This window comes from Tachypleus tridentatus, chromosome 7 (genome assembly GCF_004210375.1).
Source record: "Tachypleus tridentatus isolate NWPU-2018 chromosome 7, ASM421037v1, whole genome shotgun sequence".
NCBI lineage: Eukaryota > Metazoa > Arthropoda > Merostomata > Xiphosura > Limulidae > Tachypleus > Tachypleus tridentatus.
This window is the reverse complement of record NC_134831.1, coordinates 40,345,437-40,362,461: the sequence shown is the minus strand read 5'-3', so window position 1 is coordinate 40,362,461 and position 17,025 is coordinate 40,345,437. Positions and strand designations below refer to the sequence as shown.

Genomic DNA, 17,025 nt, shown 5'->3' with positions numbered 1-17,025 from the left:
AAGTAGAAAAGAAGGCAGACACAAAACCTGATTTAATAACTGACTTCAGTCTTTTGCTTAGAAGGTAAAATAAATTCAGTATAATAAACTTCATAGGGATGGAATGGAATTATAGAAACGTTCTGTGTACACAGCTAGATTGGCTGTAAATTATGTTTCAGAAAACAGGCTTTGTTTTATTCATGTTTGAAAGTGGTTTTAAATTAGTTTGCTTTTTCTTAATTTTTTTATCAACTTAAAGTCAAACAACAGTACTTTATAACTGGTGATTTCTAATAAATTAATGCATGTATTTAATATAACCAGTTCATGTTGTTTTTTATGAAAGGTCAGAATATTTTAATTCAGCTACAAAACGTTCAGTCTTAAGTAATGTAAAATTCATACATATTAATACCTTACAGTTATTCTCAAATAGCATTATATGTTTCAGATTTTGCTATTCTTAAAGTCATGCATCAGAACAATATATAACTAATATTAATACTGTTACAGAAACTCACAAGAACAACAAGTATTCACTGATACACTTCAAAATGACTCAGGTGAGTAATAGTGCTACATAACCTGAAAAGAAATTACTGTACCACTTGAATGTGACTCAAGTGTAATTATGACAACCAGTCCTTTTACAACTGTATCTACTTCTGTAGACACAATGAAAATTTAACCTAATTAATCTACTTGTGTGGATTCATCTGAAGTTCAAGTTCTTGGCTGTGATTAAACTTAGCTTGTTTGAAAGTGATAAATGAAATTGTATGGATGTTTTTGAAATTATATAAATATCTTCAGCAGCATATTTTTATTCAACTTTAGTAATTTAGAAAACCTAAAGCTTAATATAATTAGTTAGTGTAGCTAGTTAATTCATGCATTTCTAATGAAAGGGTTTTAAGTAAATGCATTATATTTCAGTACTGCAAAGTTAAATGATGCATATTTGTGATAAATGTTAAGGTCAGTATTTGAAAGTTTAAATAGTTGAATTGTGAATGGAACCATTTAAAATTGAACTCAAATTATACATAACAAATTAAGTGTAAAAAAATCAGAAAGTAAAGCATTTTAAATGTGATAATTTATTATGTAGAATGACACAACAACTACATTGAACATATATCCCAAGAGGAATGCAGAGAGACTGTCGTTTCTCAAAATTACAATTTTTGACCAATCTAAGCCTCAAACAGTGTCAGTAGATGGTCATAATGAAGACCCCAAAATTTTGGTTGGCTACAATAACACAAATAAGGTAGGTTAACATGATGTTTAACTTATACAAAATATATCACTGTTTTTTTCACTTCAGTTTTGGTTCTAAGCCTAATTTTAGTTATTGAGAGAGTGACTCTGTGTTTATTTGTAAGTTTTATGTGTAATAGCTGGAAAATGTTGCTGTTCTTAGAATTGTATCTGATTACAGTGTGAGAACATATCCATTCACTTCTTTTTTACTTTTATATTTTATTTTATCAGATATAGCTAAGCCTAAATATTCATTAAAATGTAAGTTTCTTTATACACAGACACTCACATATATGTATATAATGTAAACATAAACATTATTTAAACAATTAAATCAATATTTATATCAAAAGGAAAGGTAGCAAGATCAAACCCATGATTTTATCAGCTTAACTATCAAAATAATTACATTACACATATGGATTCTCCTGCACAACAAGCATTTGTTGTAACTTACCCCAGTCCAAAGTGTCATAAAACTAGCATATTTTAGATAAAGAGATATAGAAAGTATGTGAATGTTTAATTGTGTGAAGTGGTTATGTGTCTTATATGCAGTGTTGCCTGCTCTGAAAGCATATACCATAGAGAGGAAGTTGACATGCTAATATTATATGAAATAATGTCATTCATTGTAGATTTAATTGATAAAAATTCATTAGCTTTGGATTAGATTCTCCAATCTGTTATAAACTTCATCCTTTCGTGTTTCCTTGGCATAATCTTATTTCTTTATTATTGAAGCTATTATATGTATCTAACAGTTTTACTGACAGGCATATTAAACATTTACAAAAGTCAGTAGTGATAAGTGAAAGTGGAATTCATTTCTACAGATTTACTATATGTATTCTAACTATTTAGTGAGTCCCTCATCTTTTAAATCTGAAAAGAACACTCCAGTTAAGTCACTTTGTCATTATAAAGTGCTGTTAGTTATCATATCTAATGAAAGGGACTTGTTACTTACAATGGCAGTTACACCTCCAACTTTAACATTTAAACAAGTCCTCCTCATATTGCATTTATACCTCGGCACTTGTTCCTTCAGTTTAGACTACCCTTGGGATGATTTAGAAAACAGTATTAACTCAATTTTCTATTTTCATGTACGGATGTAAAACCTATAATTTTTACATTTGAGCACTAAAACGTGCACAGAGTCATGTAAAACATATATTTTTGTAATCTGATATATATTTCAATTATATATTAATAATAATGAACCTCGCCTGTAGTTACATAAAACTTTTCTTCTTTATGCATCATTTTACTGAAAAAGGTATTTCAACAACTACAGATAGTAGCTTAAGGTAACTATTCCATATCTCTTTGTAAGGGAGGGAACAAAGCATCATACATACATGATTGGAAACCTGTATCCCCACACAGTTACAACTTCTAAGGATAGTTACATCCTCTCTGGCTGTGTTTGACTGTCCAAGACATACATTTAGTGGATGAACAGTAGTGTAAATTATCTCATTGGGTAGGAGAAACCAGAGGTAAAACAATAACTTTCAGACAGTTGGGATGTTCTTCTTAAATATATCAATCAAACATTTTACACGCTTCTTAATGTGTTACTGATTTTTGCCCCCATGACCAAAAACTATTATCATTAAATATATTATTTGTAAGTAATAAATTTGTTTCTGAAAATTCAAACAATTTTGAGAACTACTACAAAAATAACTTTTCAAGGATAGGATAAGATGAAATCAACAAAAAAATACCATGGATAATATAACTGCAACTGTCATATAAGTATTTTAATACAATAGTTTTTTTCTAGTTTTAGTTTGTCTACCTTTATGATTTGTTTTACAATGTCATATTTTTTCAAGGTTTAAAATGTTCTATTAAAACATTGAATTGTTTATTTATTTGCATCAACATTAAATTAATTAATTTTATTTTTTGCAGGTACATTAAATTTTTTATTGTTTACAGAAAATTAGTGTTTCATTGTTTATAGGAATGTTAAAGATTTTTTATTGTTTACAGAAACATTAATTTTTTTATTGTTTTCAGGAACATGATTTTATTTTTTACTAAAAATTGTTTCCTTGTTACAGGTACTCCACTTGACCAAACTGAATTTAAACATATCTGAGCAGCATGTTATTGTTATCAAAAGCAACACCAGCCAATAGAAAAATTCACAACATGAAGCAGTGCAGATGCTTTGCTTCTACTAAAAACGTTGAAAGGTGTAAAATTAAGAATAAAATCAGTCAATGTTCAATTTAATGAAAGCATCTTCAAGTTCTTCAGTAATTTTCCCCACTCCATATATGGTTTATAAATTATCCAGGTAATCTTAACTGCCTGTGATAACTAGGAACAGCATACCACATGGGTTAAATAGAAAATTATATTATTAAGTTATTGACAGTGTACCATTTGATTTTAATAAAAAACCTATAGTAGTAACCTACTGACTGCATATCACTTGGTTTAAACAGAAAATGGAAGTATTAAGCTAGTGATAATGTTATACTTAGTGTGAATAGAAAATAACACCTAGCCAGTTATGGCATACCTCTTCATATGGATGTATTGTACTAAGGTGTATGCTTCTCCACATTCAAAGACTATTGGCCAAGAATTGAATTGGCACACCTTTGTAATTGTTGGTAAGAAGAAAGAAGAAACCCAATAAATAGTATATGTACTATTCCCTGTAAAACTGTTTACTTTTTCTCACCTTGTAGTTCACAGGAAAAGCCAACTTTAGTAATTTTCTTTGTAATTTCTGTTTTACATTACTTTAAGAGAAAGAAATATGTCTGCATTATTTAGGCACATTAAACATAAAGTAACTGCTGAAAGAACTAGTGCTGCAACAGTCTCAAGGTGGTATCAAGTTGTTAGTCATAATTTGTTTATTCAAGTTTGAAACGGCTCTCCAAAGCACACTGAAAAATAATGTGGTCTCTTTTAGTACTTTACTGAAAGATATAATGTTCATGAAACAATTTATTAATGGCTCATAAACCAATGAATGAGTTGTCTTCTTTTTTTTGAGACATTGTGGCTACAATGTGAGCTATGAACTACAATGTGACTTTTATACACTTTATTTTTTTGAATCATAATGAAGTTAAAGGTTGGCATTGTGGTATAATGTGGACTTCGAAGTTGAAGAGCCAGGTTTTAATCCATACAGTGCCATGTAATATTTTCAGCACATCAAGTGTAATCCCTTAGCATGGACAGAGGGTGGTAGGATGCTGCTAACCTTTGCTCTAATCAGTTATTCAGAATTAGAGTAAAGGACAGAGACACGTAGCTTCCAGAGGTTTGTCATAAAAATTGCAAATACAAAATGCTTAAAAATGATTTCATGGTCTTTAAAAAGTTTAAACGTGAATAAATTTTTTAAATTATTATTTATTTTATTTTTCAAATTAAGAGATTTCTATATATCTTTAACATTGCACTACCCAAAATTAGTAAGCATTTGAAATGACTTCAAGCTAGTTCACATATTTCTGTTAATATTAAGGTGAAATGTTGATATTTATATAAATAAACAAAATTCAATAGTAATTCGCCATATATTTATTTTTGAATTCCAGATTTTGTACCAAAATAGAGTAGCCATTTTCTTCATAAATTAATTTAATATTTCAAAAACATCACAAATACCCAGCCAGCAGATTTATGCATCATCTAAAGTCCTTCTGTGAAGACTGCTTGTTTTTTTTTATTTTATTTTTAGCCAAGACCTAATGAGATGCAATTGTGTTTATTTCAATGAGCTATATACAAAGTTCATTTACTTTCAAATATTTTGATTACTGTACGATAGAAACAAATTGCAAGATTTAGTTAACACTAATACTGGGAACATAAATTGTAAGTGCGTAACTTAGGCCTACTTCTATATTATAGTATTGTTTTGGTTTTAAAATTATTATATAACTGTTTTCAAATTCCATACTAAAACTTTAGCTTATTAATTGTCATAGTTATAATAAATAGGTTAAATTTTAAAACAATGAAAAAGAGTCTTTACTAGAATGAAATCACGTCATATAATTTATTTTGTGTTAGGAGAATTGGAAAAACAACAGGTTTCAAACCTAATCCAAGTTCCACTGTAATCTAATTAATAGTTTTGTCTGTAACTGCTTATCATTAATCGCAAGTTATTAGTCAGATATTAGTTTAGACCCTATTTAGTCATCTCATACTATATATTACTCTCAGGATATTTTATGTTTCTGTAATCTAGGTGACAATTTTGGATCAAACTGTCAAAGTTCCATTGATTTGTAAAGCAGAGCATCAACTTTCACAGTACATGTATGTACAATAATTCACACATTATTTATGAATTAATTTACATGAAACTGAATACTTTTGTTTGTTCTTTTGGTATCTCATTTATATCTAATGTATCCTTAGTTATCTTATTAACATATTTTAACCATAAGTTAGAAATATTAAGTTAAAGAATATCAAAATAAAAACAGTTATCTTTACAGTAATCTCATTAATTAAACCACAATGCTATTATAAAGGTTGGAAAACCTAAATGTTTCAACATTTTTAAAGAAACAGTCTTTTGTGTTTTCCTTCCAGAAGACTACATTTTCAATATTTATTTTTGTAAGATAAATACATATATATAAAGACACACATATAAATTATGTTTGTATATCTAAAGATGGCTGGTATGTGTATTAGCACTTTTACTAATAATACCCATACCAGCTGTCCTGAGATACATTTTTACTTCAAGTTGGTTTCTAGTCATCACAAATAAATTATGTTTGTATTAAGGATTTTTCTCTCATCACCACTAAAGGCATCTGTATCTTCTGTTTATCAAAGACAGTTTCTATCATCATCTCTGCTACCATCTCTATGAGAAAAATCTTCCTTTTCTGTATTTCCTGTATGTAGGGTGTAAAACAACCATCTTCTTTATAGGTGGAATATACTTCGACAGTAACAAACTTCTTTTCTTATATACCTAATATCTAGGACACAAGAGATTCCTTCTTATCTATAGATGGTGTATATTTCAATGGAAACAAATTTCCTATTCCCCTAATATCTAGGACATAAGAGATTCCTTCTTATCTATAAATAGGGTGCATCTCGATAGAAACAAACTTCCAATCCTATATTCCAGTCTCTAGGGTACAAAAGATTCTACCCTATAGGTGGAGTATATTTTGATAGAAACAAACTTCTTATCCTATACTGCTGGTATCTAGGACATAAGAGATTATTTCTTATTTATAGGTGGAGGGTAACTCAATAGAAACATACTTCCTATCCTTAATCCCTAGTATTTAGTATATGAGAGATTTATCTATAGCTGTGGTATGTCTCAGTAGAAAGAAATCTTCCTATATTCCTTATATGCAGTGTATAAGATACTCAGTTCCTTCTGTGTGAAGAAGTATAAGACATATTGAGAAAAGTGTGTATTCTTTACTACTGTTCCTTTTCTTAAGAGAAGAGAACAGGGTTTTATTAATAGGGTGTACCTCATCTTTCTCTCTCTGTGAGCATCATACATATAATTGTTTAGCAGAACAAAGCACCTCAGAGCCCCCTACAAAAACTCATGGTTAGTACACACCCCAAGTTGAGATACACTGTCTAAACTCCCTACACAGCATTCTTCTAGGACAACAGTAATAAGTCTTCCAGACACTCAGAACAGTCACGTTTGAAATTCTAACTTGGAAGAAGTTCGGGATAAGGATCTGGATCTTGAAGGTTGTCTAAGATGACATCGAAGTTGGTAGTACGCTTTCTCCAAATGGATCAGTTCCTGTCAAAAAGAATCCAAACAAATGAATTAGGTTTCTCCATTTGTTACAGCCTCTTTTTAGTTTATTTAGAAAACATTAATGTTATTAAAGCTTGAAGAGTGGTACTGTATTAACATTTTCTCCTTTTTAGTGGATAAAAATGGTTTCTCTACTAAATTCCATGTTGCTGAAGATTCAAGAGGTAAGTTATCCTGAGGACGATCCTAAATGGGTACATTAGAATAAGCAGGGTCTCATAATTCAAACACCAGCAATAAGGGTATCACAACCCAAACACCATAAGTGTGAAGGGTGATTTACTTATTCAGAATTGTATTACATTTACATAAAGTAGAATATTTTTATGTAATCTAGCTTTACAATTACTAAATTTATAATAATTAATTTTGCCATCTCTATTAAATTATATGGAAAAGTAGAAAGTTTTAACTTACAAACAAATAATATCTATCATATATAAAAGAAAACAAAATAAATTATATATCATGTCTAGCCCTTACCCTTTGTATTTCTTTACCTATTTTTTAAGGTGAGGTTGTCATGGGGATAATCAGATTGTCATGGAGATTGTATCAACCACCCGAATAATACCTTATTTTGGACTAAAATGTAATGAAGGATAACATCTTATGTGCATTTGCTTCAGTTTGTAACTTGAACAATTCTAACCCTACTATCTAGATATTCTAAATATTATTATTAAATCTCATTAGCTGTAGAATAGAACTTACCGACCATCTTAACCTTCACTTTTAAAACACATAGTTGTTCAAGTTTAGTGTATCAAAATGTAAAAGTTGAATGAACTTTTTCAAGGCCAGTTTATTTTAATTCACCCTTCATATTTCCACACATTTGTTATCCAAACAAAATACTTTCCTTCAAAGGATTAGGAAAATAATTTTTGTGATACATTTCAGTTATTAACTAATTGCAAGTTTTGATTTTACACAGCGTTAGATTAAGAAACAAAATTATACAATTTTAATAAATTTCTCTAGCAAAAACTACATCACATATGTAAAAATAATTACATTTCATATTAGCTGAATAATTAATTAGCATTTCATATCAAAACTTATATTGTAAAAGATTTACAAATTCTATGTTAAAAATAACACAACTAGGGCTCTGGTGTTTGAATGCCTACAACACATGTTCACATTAAAACACCACAGTCATGCTGAGCTATAACACAAGATCATGTCAATAAAACACAGTCATTATGTACTGCAGTATAAACTAATGTTAACTTTCTTGTTGAATTAATAAAAAATCACAGTCTTTGAATGGCTATAGAGGAAAGTTACTTTTTAACAAGAAAAGGTCATTGTTGTTTGGGTATTTGCTTTGTTTGGCTAGAAAATACCATTGTTGTTTAGGTATTTATCTACTTTCTTTGGGTAGAAAATAACGTTGTTTATGTATATATCTACTTTGCTTTGTTACAAAGGATCTTTGTTGATTAGGTATTTCCCTACTTTTGTTTGGCTAGAAGTGGTCATTCTTGTTTAGGAATGTTATCTACTTTGGCTAGAAAGGGTAACTGTTGTTCAGGTATGTATCTACTTTATTTGGCCAGAAAGGAACATCACTGTTTACGTATTTCTTACCTTTGTTTGGATAAAAGAGGTCATTGTTGTTTAGGTATGTATCTACCTTTCATTGCCAAGAAATGTTCATTGTTCTTTAGGTATGTATCTGTCATTTTTGCCCAGAAGTAGTTATTGTTGTTTAGGAATGTATCTAGTTTGACTAGATTGGTTGGCTGATTTAGTGTTTTATGGCACAAAGCAGCTAGGCTATCTGCGCCAAATGTCCAGTAAAAAAATAAAGTAAATTAGTAAAATTCATAAAAGGAAATGAAGGTAAAACAAAACAGCTTTGAAAAACGTAAATAGCATAAAACTAATGTTGACATCTAGTCTACAATGTTAGGAGAGAAACCAGAGTAAGAGAAGTTGTAAAAGATGTTCTATAGCATAATGGTAATTATCATAACCTGCCAGGAAGACTCACAGATAAGTACAAGAACCACCATCAGTCACCTAAAGTTGGCTTTCCAGTTCTGGTTTCGGGTTATGTGTCATTATGGCCATTTTCAATAAGTAAAGTAATAAAAGTTTTAAAAGACATGCAGCAAAACTGTAATAATAACTCGCCAGAATGACTAAAGGGTAGTTCAAACAGCAGCATTAGTCACCTGAAATTGGCCTTTCCAGTCCTGTTATCGAGTTATTTAATGTTACAGCCATTTTCTGCTTTTCAAATCGAACTAGACATTGTGATTCTTAAAAGGGAACCACATTAAAAAAGATTTAATGTATAAATTTAAAACACTTAAATGACATTAAAAAGGTTAATGGCCTTTAAAAAACTAAAAACTTTATCAAGGTGGACAGTGTCACCATCACCAATGACACTGTCTAATGTTATGGACAAACCTTGGGTCCAAACAGTGTTAAAATGGTGCTGCCATTGAGAGTCGTAACGATGGCAAGAAAGTAAAATGTAGCTTATAGTGATTTGAGTGTTACACAAACTACACACTACAGCATCAGTTCCAGATGAAAGAAAACAATGAGTTGAAAAACTGTGACCAATGCATAGTCTAGTTAGAACAACTTCCTCCATTCGATTCTTATGGAAGCAAGACGGCCAATTTCCAATATAGGGTTTTATTTGTAGAAGCTTGTTTTCGCGTTGCTCACTCCAAGTCGACTGCCAGCTGGCACGGAGCCAAGCCTTGAATACAGGACAATAGTACACGTATGGAATAGGGACAGTGGTGATATTGCCAGAGCAGATAGATTTAGCTGCCATGTCTGCAAGCTCGTTCCCATCAATACCAACGTGGTCTGGTATCCAGAAAAACTGGATAGAAGTAGATGTTAAATAGGCCAGTTGATTTTGAATATCAGCGAGATCAGGGTTTGAACCAATGTGAAGCGATTTCGAGGCCAGCAAAGAACTAAGCGAATCAGTATAAACAGTGCAGTTGGAGTACTGCTTAGCTTCAATATGATCCAGGGCAAGAGAAATGGTGTATAGTTCAGCAGTGAACACAGAAGCTGTAGAGGGGATTCTGCGTGCAACCACCGAACCACAACAAACTATGGCAGAGCCCACAGAGTCGCATGATTTGGAATCATCCATATAAACTGGAATGGAAAGATTGTTCAAAAGATGTTCAGTAAATAAAAGATGGTACTTCCAACTGGGAGTATCTGCTTTTCTCAGATGACTTAAAGAAAGGTCACATTTAGGGACTGTAATAAGGTATGGTGGGATGGGCTGACCAGTGGATTCTGCAATGTTATCCAAGGACAGACCCAATTCATCCAATTGTGCCTGGACGCAAAGGCCAAAAGGAGCAATGGCAGATCATCTGTTCTGAAAAAGTATGGCCCACCGAGGAAGGAAAACACAACTCCAGGTGGGATGCTTTGGTAAGGAACGAGGTTTTGTAGAATATAGTAAAGACATTTGCAAAAGGTTAAGGTGCAAAGAAGGTTCATGAGATTCTACGTATAAGCTCTGAACAGGGGAGGTGCAGAAAGCCCCAATGCAGAGTCAAAGTCCTTGATGATGAATAGGGTCCAGCATCTTTAAGGCTGAGGGTCTAGCAGAGCCATAGACCATTGATCCATAGTCGAGTTTCAAACGAATAAGAGCATGATATATCTTTAACATAGAACATTGATTCGCTCCCCAATTTGTGGTAAAGAGGACACAGAGGATGTTCAGTGCTCTTGTGCATTTGACCCGTAGCTGCTTAATGTGTGGTATAAAGGTCAGCTTACAGTCAAAAATAAGCCCCAAGAAATTCGTCTCAGGGACCACAGGCATACCTCACCCATACGGAGTTCAGGATCAGGGTGAATACCCCGTTGGTGGCAAAAGTGCATGCAAACAGTTTTAGAGAGAGAGAAATTAAAGCCATTTGCCGTGGTCCATTTCAGTACACGATCAAGGGCAATTTGTAGTTGCTACTCAATATATCTCATGTTTGACAACTGACATGAGATGTGAAAGTCATCGACATAGAGCCAGTTTGCAACAGTGAGAAGGAGTTGTTCAGTGATGGCATTAATCTTTATACTGAAAAGTGTGACACTGAAAACACAGCCCTGAGGGACTCCAAGTTCCTGTAGAAAAGAACGGGAAAGTGTTGAACCCACATGAAGTTGGAATCTCCTGCCCATTAAAAAGTTTTTAATAAAATTGGGCAAATGGCAACGTAACCAAATAAATGGAGTTCTCGCAAAATGCCATACCTCCATGTTGTGTCATAAGCCTTCTCAATGCCAAAGAATATTGATACAAGATGTTGTCATTTGAGAAAGGCTTCTCTGATTGACGTTTCAATTCGAATCAGGTGGTCCACAGTAGAGCATTGTCATCAGAACCCACACTGGGTGGGCGAGAGGAGATTGTTTGATTCAAGGAACCAAACAAGGCGAGCATTAACCATCCTCTCTAAGGTCTTACAGAGACAGCTCATAAAAGCAATTGGACGGTAGTTTGAAGGAATCTTGGGATCTTTCCCAGGTTTAGAGAAAGGTAAGATAATAGCCTGGCACCAGACATCATGAAAAACATTTTCCTGCCAGATCTGGTTAAGAACAATAAGAAGAATATCAAGAGAAGCAGGAGATAGATGGCACAGCTTGTCATAGTGTACATCATCTGGTCCAACAGATGTACTGTCAGACCGATGAAGGGCCAGTTTCAGTTCCACCAGTGTAAAGGAATGATTATAGTCATAGAGACAGTCAGTTCGAAAGGAAAGAGGTGAACTCTTCTGTTTACGACCACGTCTTTTTTTCCTTAGTGTCCTTATTTGGGGGAGGTCTATTAACCTCCATGGATCTTGTCCTGGGTTGATTGGGCAGGTCTTTGTTGTTGGAAGGGGATTCCAGTGACTGAGGATGCAAACGAATTATTGTTTTGCATCTTGGGGTGGGAGAAAAAGATGTATCTGAAGAAATGCCTGTACCTGGAACCAAAGGATGTGGATCTTGGGGTTTGTTTAAATGTATGGGAGGAACAGAGATGGGTGTAGAAGTTGATTCATCAACTTTTTTAACCATGGAGGTCAAAAGGGTTTTCATTTGTTTTGAGAACGATTCTTTTGGAGGCACAGAGAGATCTGTCTGCACTCCCACTGTAGTTGTGGAACGAAGTGCAGCAGCACATGTCCAAGATGGAGTGGTGGACAGCAATTTCCAAGCCTCAGGATAAGTAATGTTATGAGTCATTTTCAAATGCTGTACCTCTTTTTCCTCCAACCATTTAAGGCAAGAACAAAAGTAAGAAGGGCGAGAACCATTGCAGTTGACACAATGTGGGTCCGTTTCACACTCGTAGGCATCGTGGTCCTTGCCACCACAACGAGCACATGTCAGGGAACCACGACATGACGTCTTTGAGTGGCCGAACCTCTGACATTGGAAACATCAGAGAGGGTTTGAAAAGTACGGCCGTACCCTGCAATTTAGATAACCTGCCTTGATGGTGGCAGGTGCACATGGTGATGTAAATGTCAAAATGAGGATATTTGTCAGCAGTGTAACTCCATCTTTGTGAGTGAAGATGTGCCTCCCTGCAGAAATTCCTTGAGTGGAGAAACCAGCGAGAATCTCTGACTCGGGGACGTTCTTCAAATCCCTCTCAACAATAACTCCTTGTGATGAATTCTAGGTAGCATGAGGCATAACCTCAATAGGTATATCCCCAATTGCCTTTGAATTCAAGAGGAGTTCACTGTGTTGGGATGTGGATGTTTCAACTAATATGTCTCTAGATCAAAGCTTCTTTAGAGACTTTGGAGAGCCAGCAAGTCCCTCCAGTCCCTTCTGAATGAAAAAGGGAGACATTTGCCTTATAGGTTTCTTTGAAAGAAAATGTAGAACAAGAAAATGAGGTACAACTGTGGTACAGATGTTGAAGATTGCTGATCAGAGTCTTCAAGACGTGGTCGTTTACCTATTGACTGTTTTTTCATTATTTTATTTAAAAATTTTTATTTGGAGAATCCACAGGAAAAAATAAAATTTCAGTGCCCACTGACCTCACCCACCATGGAGCCCTACGAAGGGACGCACTACAATGTCAAGCAAGGACACTGCAGCAATGCCAGGGTTTTGTGAGCACTATACCCAAACACCAGCATCAGACACAATGTCCACAACACCCACTGAGAACTACCAACACTGGTACTTGGTTGACCCTTGCCCAAGTGGACCAGCCAAATGACCCAAGGGCGGCCAACCAAAGGCTGCCCATCTACAGGAACTCAAGGCCAAAATGTTGTGTTAGGGTTGGACCCCTCAACCACGAAGACCCTGTCCTCCCCTTCACTGGTTGCCATGCACAGCAAACTCGTGGGTGGATGTTTAGATCCCAGAGGAGGTAACCTGAAAGAACAGAACCTTCCTTGGGAGGTCCCCTCACCACGTACAGGAATCCTCACCAAGGGGGGTTTGACTAGAAAGGGTCATTGTTCTTTAGTTATGTATCTACTCTGTTTGGCTAGAAAGGATTATTTTTGTCTAGGTATATATCTACTTTCTTTGGCAACAAAGGATCTTTGTTGTTTAGGCATTTCCTTCCTTTGTTTGAGTAAAAGAGGTCATTGTTGTTTAAGTCTGCATCTACCATTGCTTGGCTAGAAATGGTGAAATGATCATTGTTGTTTAGGTATGTATCTACCCAGTGGTGGGATTCAAAAATTTTAAGAAGGGGTTCTCTCAAGGGAAGGCCTCAATAATAACGGGTTCTCTTACTTTTCCGGAAGTCTATACTGATACATCATTTGAAAAGGAAAATAATGGAAAAAGTGCTTTAAAATCTTTTATTTATTTCATTTTAAAAATTTCCAAATAGGCAATTGATTGTCATCATATTTGTCCGTTTTTTTCTGTTTCACTCTATTATCATCTGCACTGTGATTATTGACTGCATTCACTTGACGAACTTTGTCAATAATACGGTCTGTGATTTTCTCATTAAATCTTTCTTGTCGAAATGTGTGATGAAGTGTGACGCAATCAGTTTCCACGACATCAACAATTCGGCGGTATAATTGAAGCCATCAACGGGTTCGCTAAGCTCAAAAATTTTTAAGAACGGGTTCGCGCGAACCCCCTGAATCCCACCACTGTATCTACCTATATTAGACTAGAAAGGGTCATTGTCATTTAGGTATTTACTTACCTTTTTGGCTACAAAGAGCCATTGTTGCTTAGGTATTTACCTACCTTTCTTTGGTTAGTAGTGGTCATTCTTGTTTAGGAATGTATCTACTTTCGATAGAAAGGGCTATTACTGTTTTGGTATTTATCCACTCTGTTTGGCTAGAAAAGACCATTGCTGTCCAGGTATTTCCCCACCTTTGTTTCACTAGAAATGGTCATTTTTGTTTAGGTATGTATCTAAGTTTGTTTGGCCACAATTGACTATTGTTTTATAGGTATTTCCCTACCTTTGTTTCACTAGAAATGGTCATTGTTGTTTAGGTATGTATCTACTTTTGTTTGGATAGAAAGGCTAATTGGTTAGGTATGTATATACCTTTGTTTCATTAGAATTGGTGATTGTTGTTTAGGAATGTATCTACTTTGGCTAGAAAAGGTCATTGTTGTTTAGGATGGATCTGCTCTGGCTAGGAAAGGTTATTGTTGTTTAGGTATTTGCCTACCTTGTTTGATTAAGAAGGGTCATTGTTGTTTCAAATATGTACCTACTTTATTTGAGTAAAAAGGGTTATTTTTAGGTATGTATCTACTTTTGTTTGGCTAGAAAGGGTCATTGTAGTTTAGGTGTGTATCTACCTTTGTTTGGCTCAAATGAGGCATTGTAGTTTAGGTATTTCCCTACCTTTGTTTGGCTTGAAAGAGTCAGCTGTAGTTTGTTTAGTTCTACAAGTTTCTGATTGAGTAGGAGATAGAGGTAATCTGCTCTGTCCTGATTCTCTTTTGCTTTACTCTCTGCTTCCTCAACACGCTTCTTCAGACGGCTTGTCTCTCCACTGTTGGGTGAACTCTGAGAACAAGAGTTTAATGCTTCTGAGAAATGAACTCTTGTTAAAGTACAACTACCTTAGGTTAAAATAATAAGAGTGTGTGCTCCTTCAGAAAGACAAGAAGCTTAAATAACACCTACTAACATGAGGTAAGTAATGTATATTGAAATAATATACATCTAATAATATATTGGTAAGTAATGTATATAGAAATAAATAAAACATTCTGGTATGAGATAATCAAAAGTTATTTCAGCTACACTTTCAAAAACAAAGAAGTATATTTGAATGAGGGTAAGTTCTTGTTGATCTTGTCAACAGCTACAAAGACATCTCAACCTCACTTAAAAAGAAAGTCATATGTTAAAAAAACAAGGTTCATTTTGATTTATCAATACACAGACAAGTTGAATTGAGCTGGCTTCTTCAAGTTGTTAACCTCATGAACAGCATGGTTGTATTTGTACTTACAAGTGGAGATTCGAGCCATGCCAAGTTTTCTTGGTTTTCCAGTATGTCATCTTGGCTGCTGACACTACAGATGTTTTCAGAACTCTTCAATCGTGTACCGAGTTCTGAGTTTTCTCTTCGTAAGCGAATCAGTTCCTCCTCTTGACATGCAATTTTTATATTCAGTTCTGCTAACTGACAGTCAGCTTCCTGAAGAAAAAATATGGGGAAATAAAAGCTGCTGATGTGAAATAAATAACAGCAAACTACTGACATGATGTAAAGAATGTGTACATGAGCAGATAAGACTTACTGACATGATGTAAAGAATGTGTACATGAGCAGATAAGACTTACTGACATGATGTAAAGAATGTGTACAGGAGCAGATAAAACTTGCTGACATGATGTAAAGAATGTGTACAGAAGCAGATAAAACTAATGACATAAGGTGTAAATTCATATACAAATACATAAAACTTATTTGCATGAGGTAAATAATGTATCTAGAAATAAATAGCATGTAATGACATAAAGTAAGTAAGGTGTACAAATATAGATCTTACTGACACCAGATGTATAATTTACCAATGCTGGAAATAAAGACAAATATGGTATTGTTTTTTAACAACATAAACTTTGTTGTCCAAACACAAACTACAAAACAACAGATTGTTCCAGCAATGTAAATACACAGGTGTTGCAAGTTTTATAACAACACAAAATTATTACATATTTCAACTGAAAATTTTGTTTATTTAAATACACTTTCTGCTATGAAGTCACATTTTCATGATGTTGCAGTTCAGGGTTGGTCATGTTGAAAATGAATCATTCTTTATATAGGTAATTTTTAAAATATTATTTTTACACAGTGCTTGATTGTTAGTTTATGTGACGAAATGCCTTTATTTTATTAATATCGTGTGTATGTAGACTTTGCAAAACTCAATGCAAAGACTGGGTATTGGTCAATTTGTTTTCTGCTCTGTTTTAGCCAAAAATTATTTAATTGCCTTAACTTGAACTCGTAACCATTCAAAATATAATTTTGTGTGCCACAACATAGAAGATGTGTAGGTTTTAACACAATTTTTTTACACTTCATACATGTGTAAATAAATGTTGTAAGTATGAAACAAATGGATGACTTTCCTATAATAAACTCATATTATAGCTAATCATATATATATAGGTAAAAATGATTTATCTGTACAAACAAATTTATACAAACCTTTGGAATTATTGTTCTGTTAAGTTCATTATTAATTAGTCAAATACAAATGCCTGTGATATGAACTGTACCTGAACCTTAATATTACCCACCTGCCTAATTTCAAGTGTTTTTGCAGCAAGTGTTTTTGCTTGTTTCTTTTCAAGTTCTTCTATTTTCTTTGACTGTTCTTGTTGTGCCTCCTCATTCTTCAAACGGAGATCTGATAGAGACTGAATGAAATTTTTAATGATTTGTTGTTATTAATGAAGTATTTCTTGTCTGCAA

The 17,025-nt window shown here is 33.8% G+C and overlaps 2 protein-coding genes across 3 annotated transcripts in view; one reads left to right on the top strand and one right to left on the bottom strand.

The window, feature by feature from the left end:
* Window positions 1-3,940, top strand: part of LOC143255501 (sucrase-isomaltase, intestinal-like) — a 59,965-nt gene extending 56,025 nt beyond the window's left edge. For both annotated transcript variants that reach the window (XM_076511255.1, XM_076511256.1), the window contains 3 exons: window positions 496-545; window positions 1,094-1,255; window positions 3,327-3,940. In XM_076511255.1, the coding sequence (XP_076367370.1) occupies window positions 496-545; window positions 1,094-1,255; window positions 3,327-3,404 (290 nt within the window). In that variant the 3' untranslated portion in view covers window positions 3,405-3,940. The remainder of the gene's footprint in view (window positions 1-495; window positions 546-1,093; window positions 1,256-3,326) is intronic.
* A 2,247-nt stretch (window positions 3,941-6,187) lies between these two features.
* The window catches only part of LOC143257659 (uncharacterized), a 42,817-nt gene continuing 31,979 nt past the window's right edge, over window positions 6,188-17,025 (bottom strand). Inside the window, exons 10-13 of the mRNA XM_076516701.1 lie at window positions 16,851-16,970; window positions 15,547-15,735; window positions 14,931-15,095; window positions 6,188-7,048 (exon numbers count right to left, since the gene is read on the bottom strand). Coding sequence (XP_076372816.1) covers window positions 6,938-7,048; window positions 14,931-15,095; window positions 15,547-15,735; window positions 16,851-16,970 — 585 coding nt within the window. The 3' untranslated portion in view covers window positions 6,188-6,937. The remainder of the gene's footprint in view (window positions 7,049-14,930; window positions 15,096-15,546; window positions 15,736-16,850; window positions 16,971-17,025) is intronic.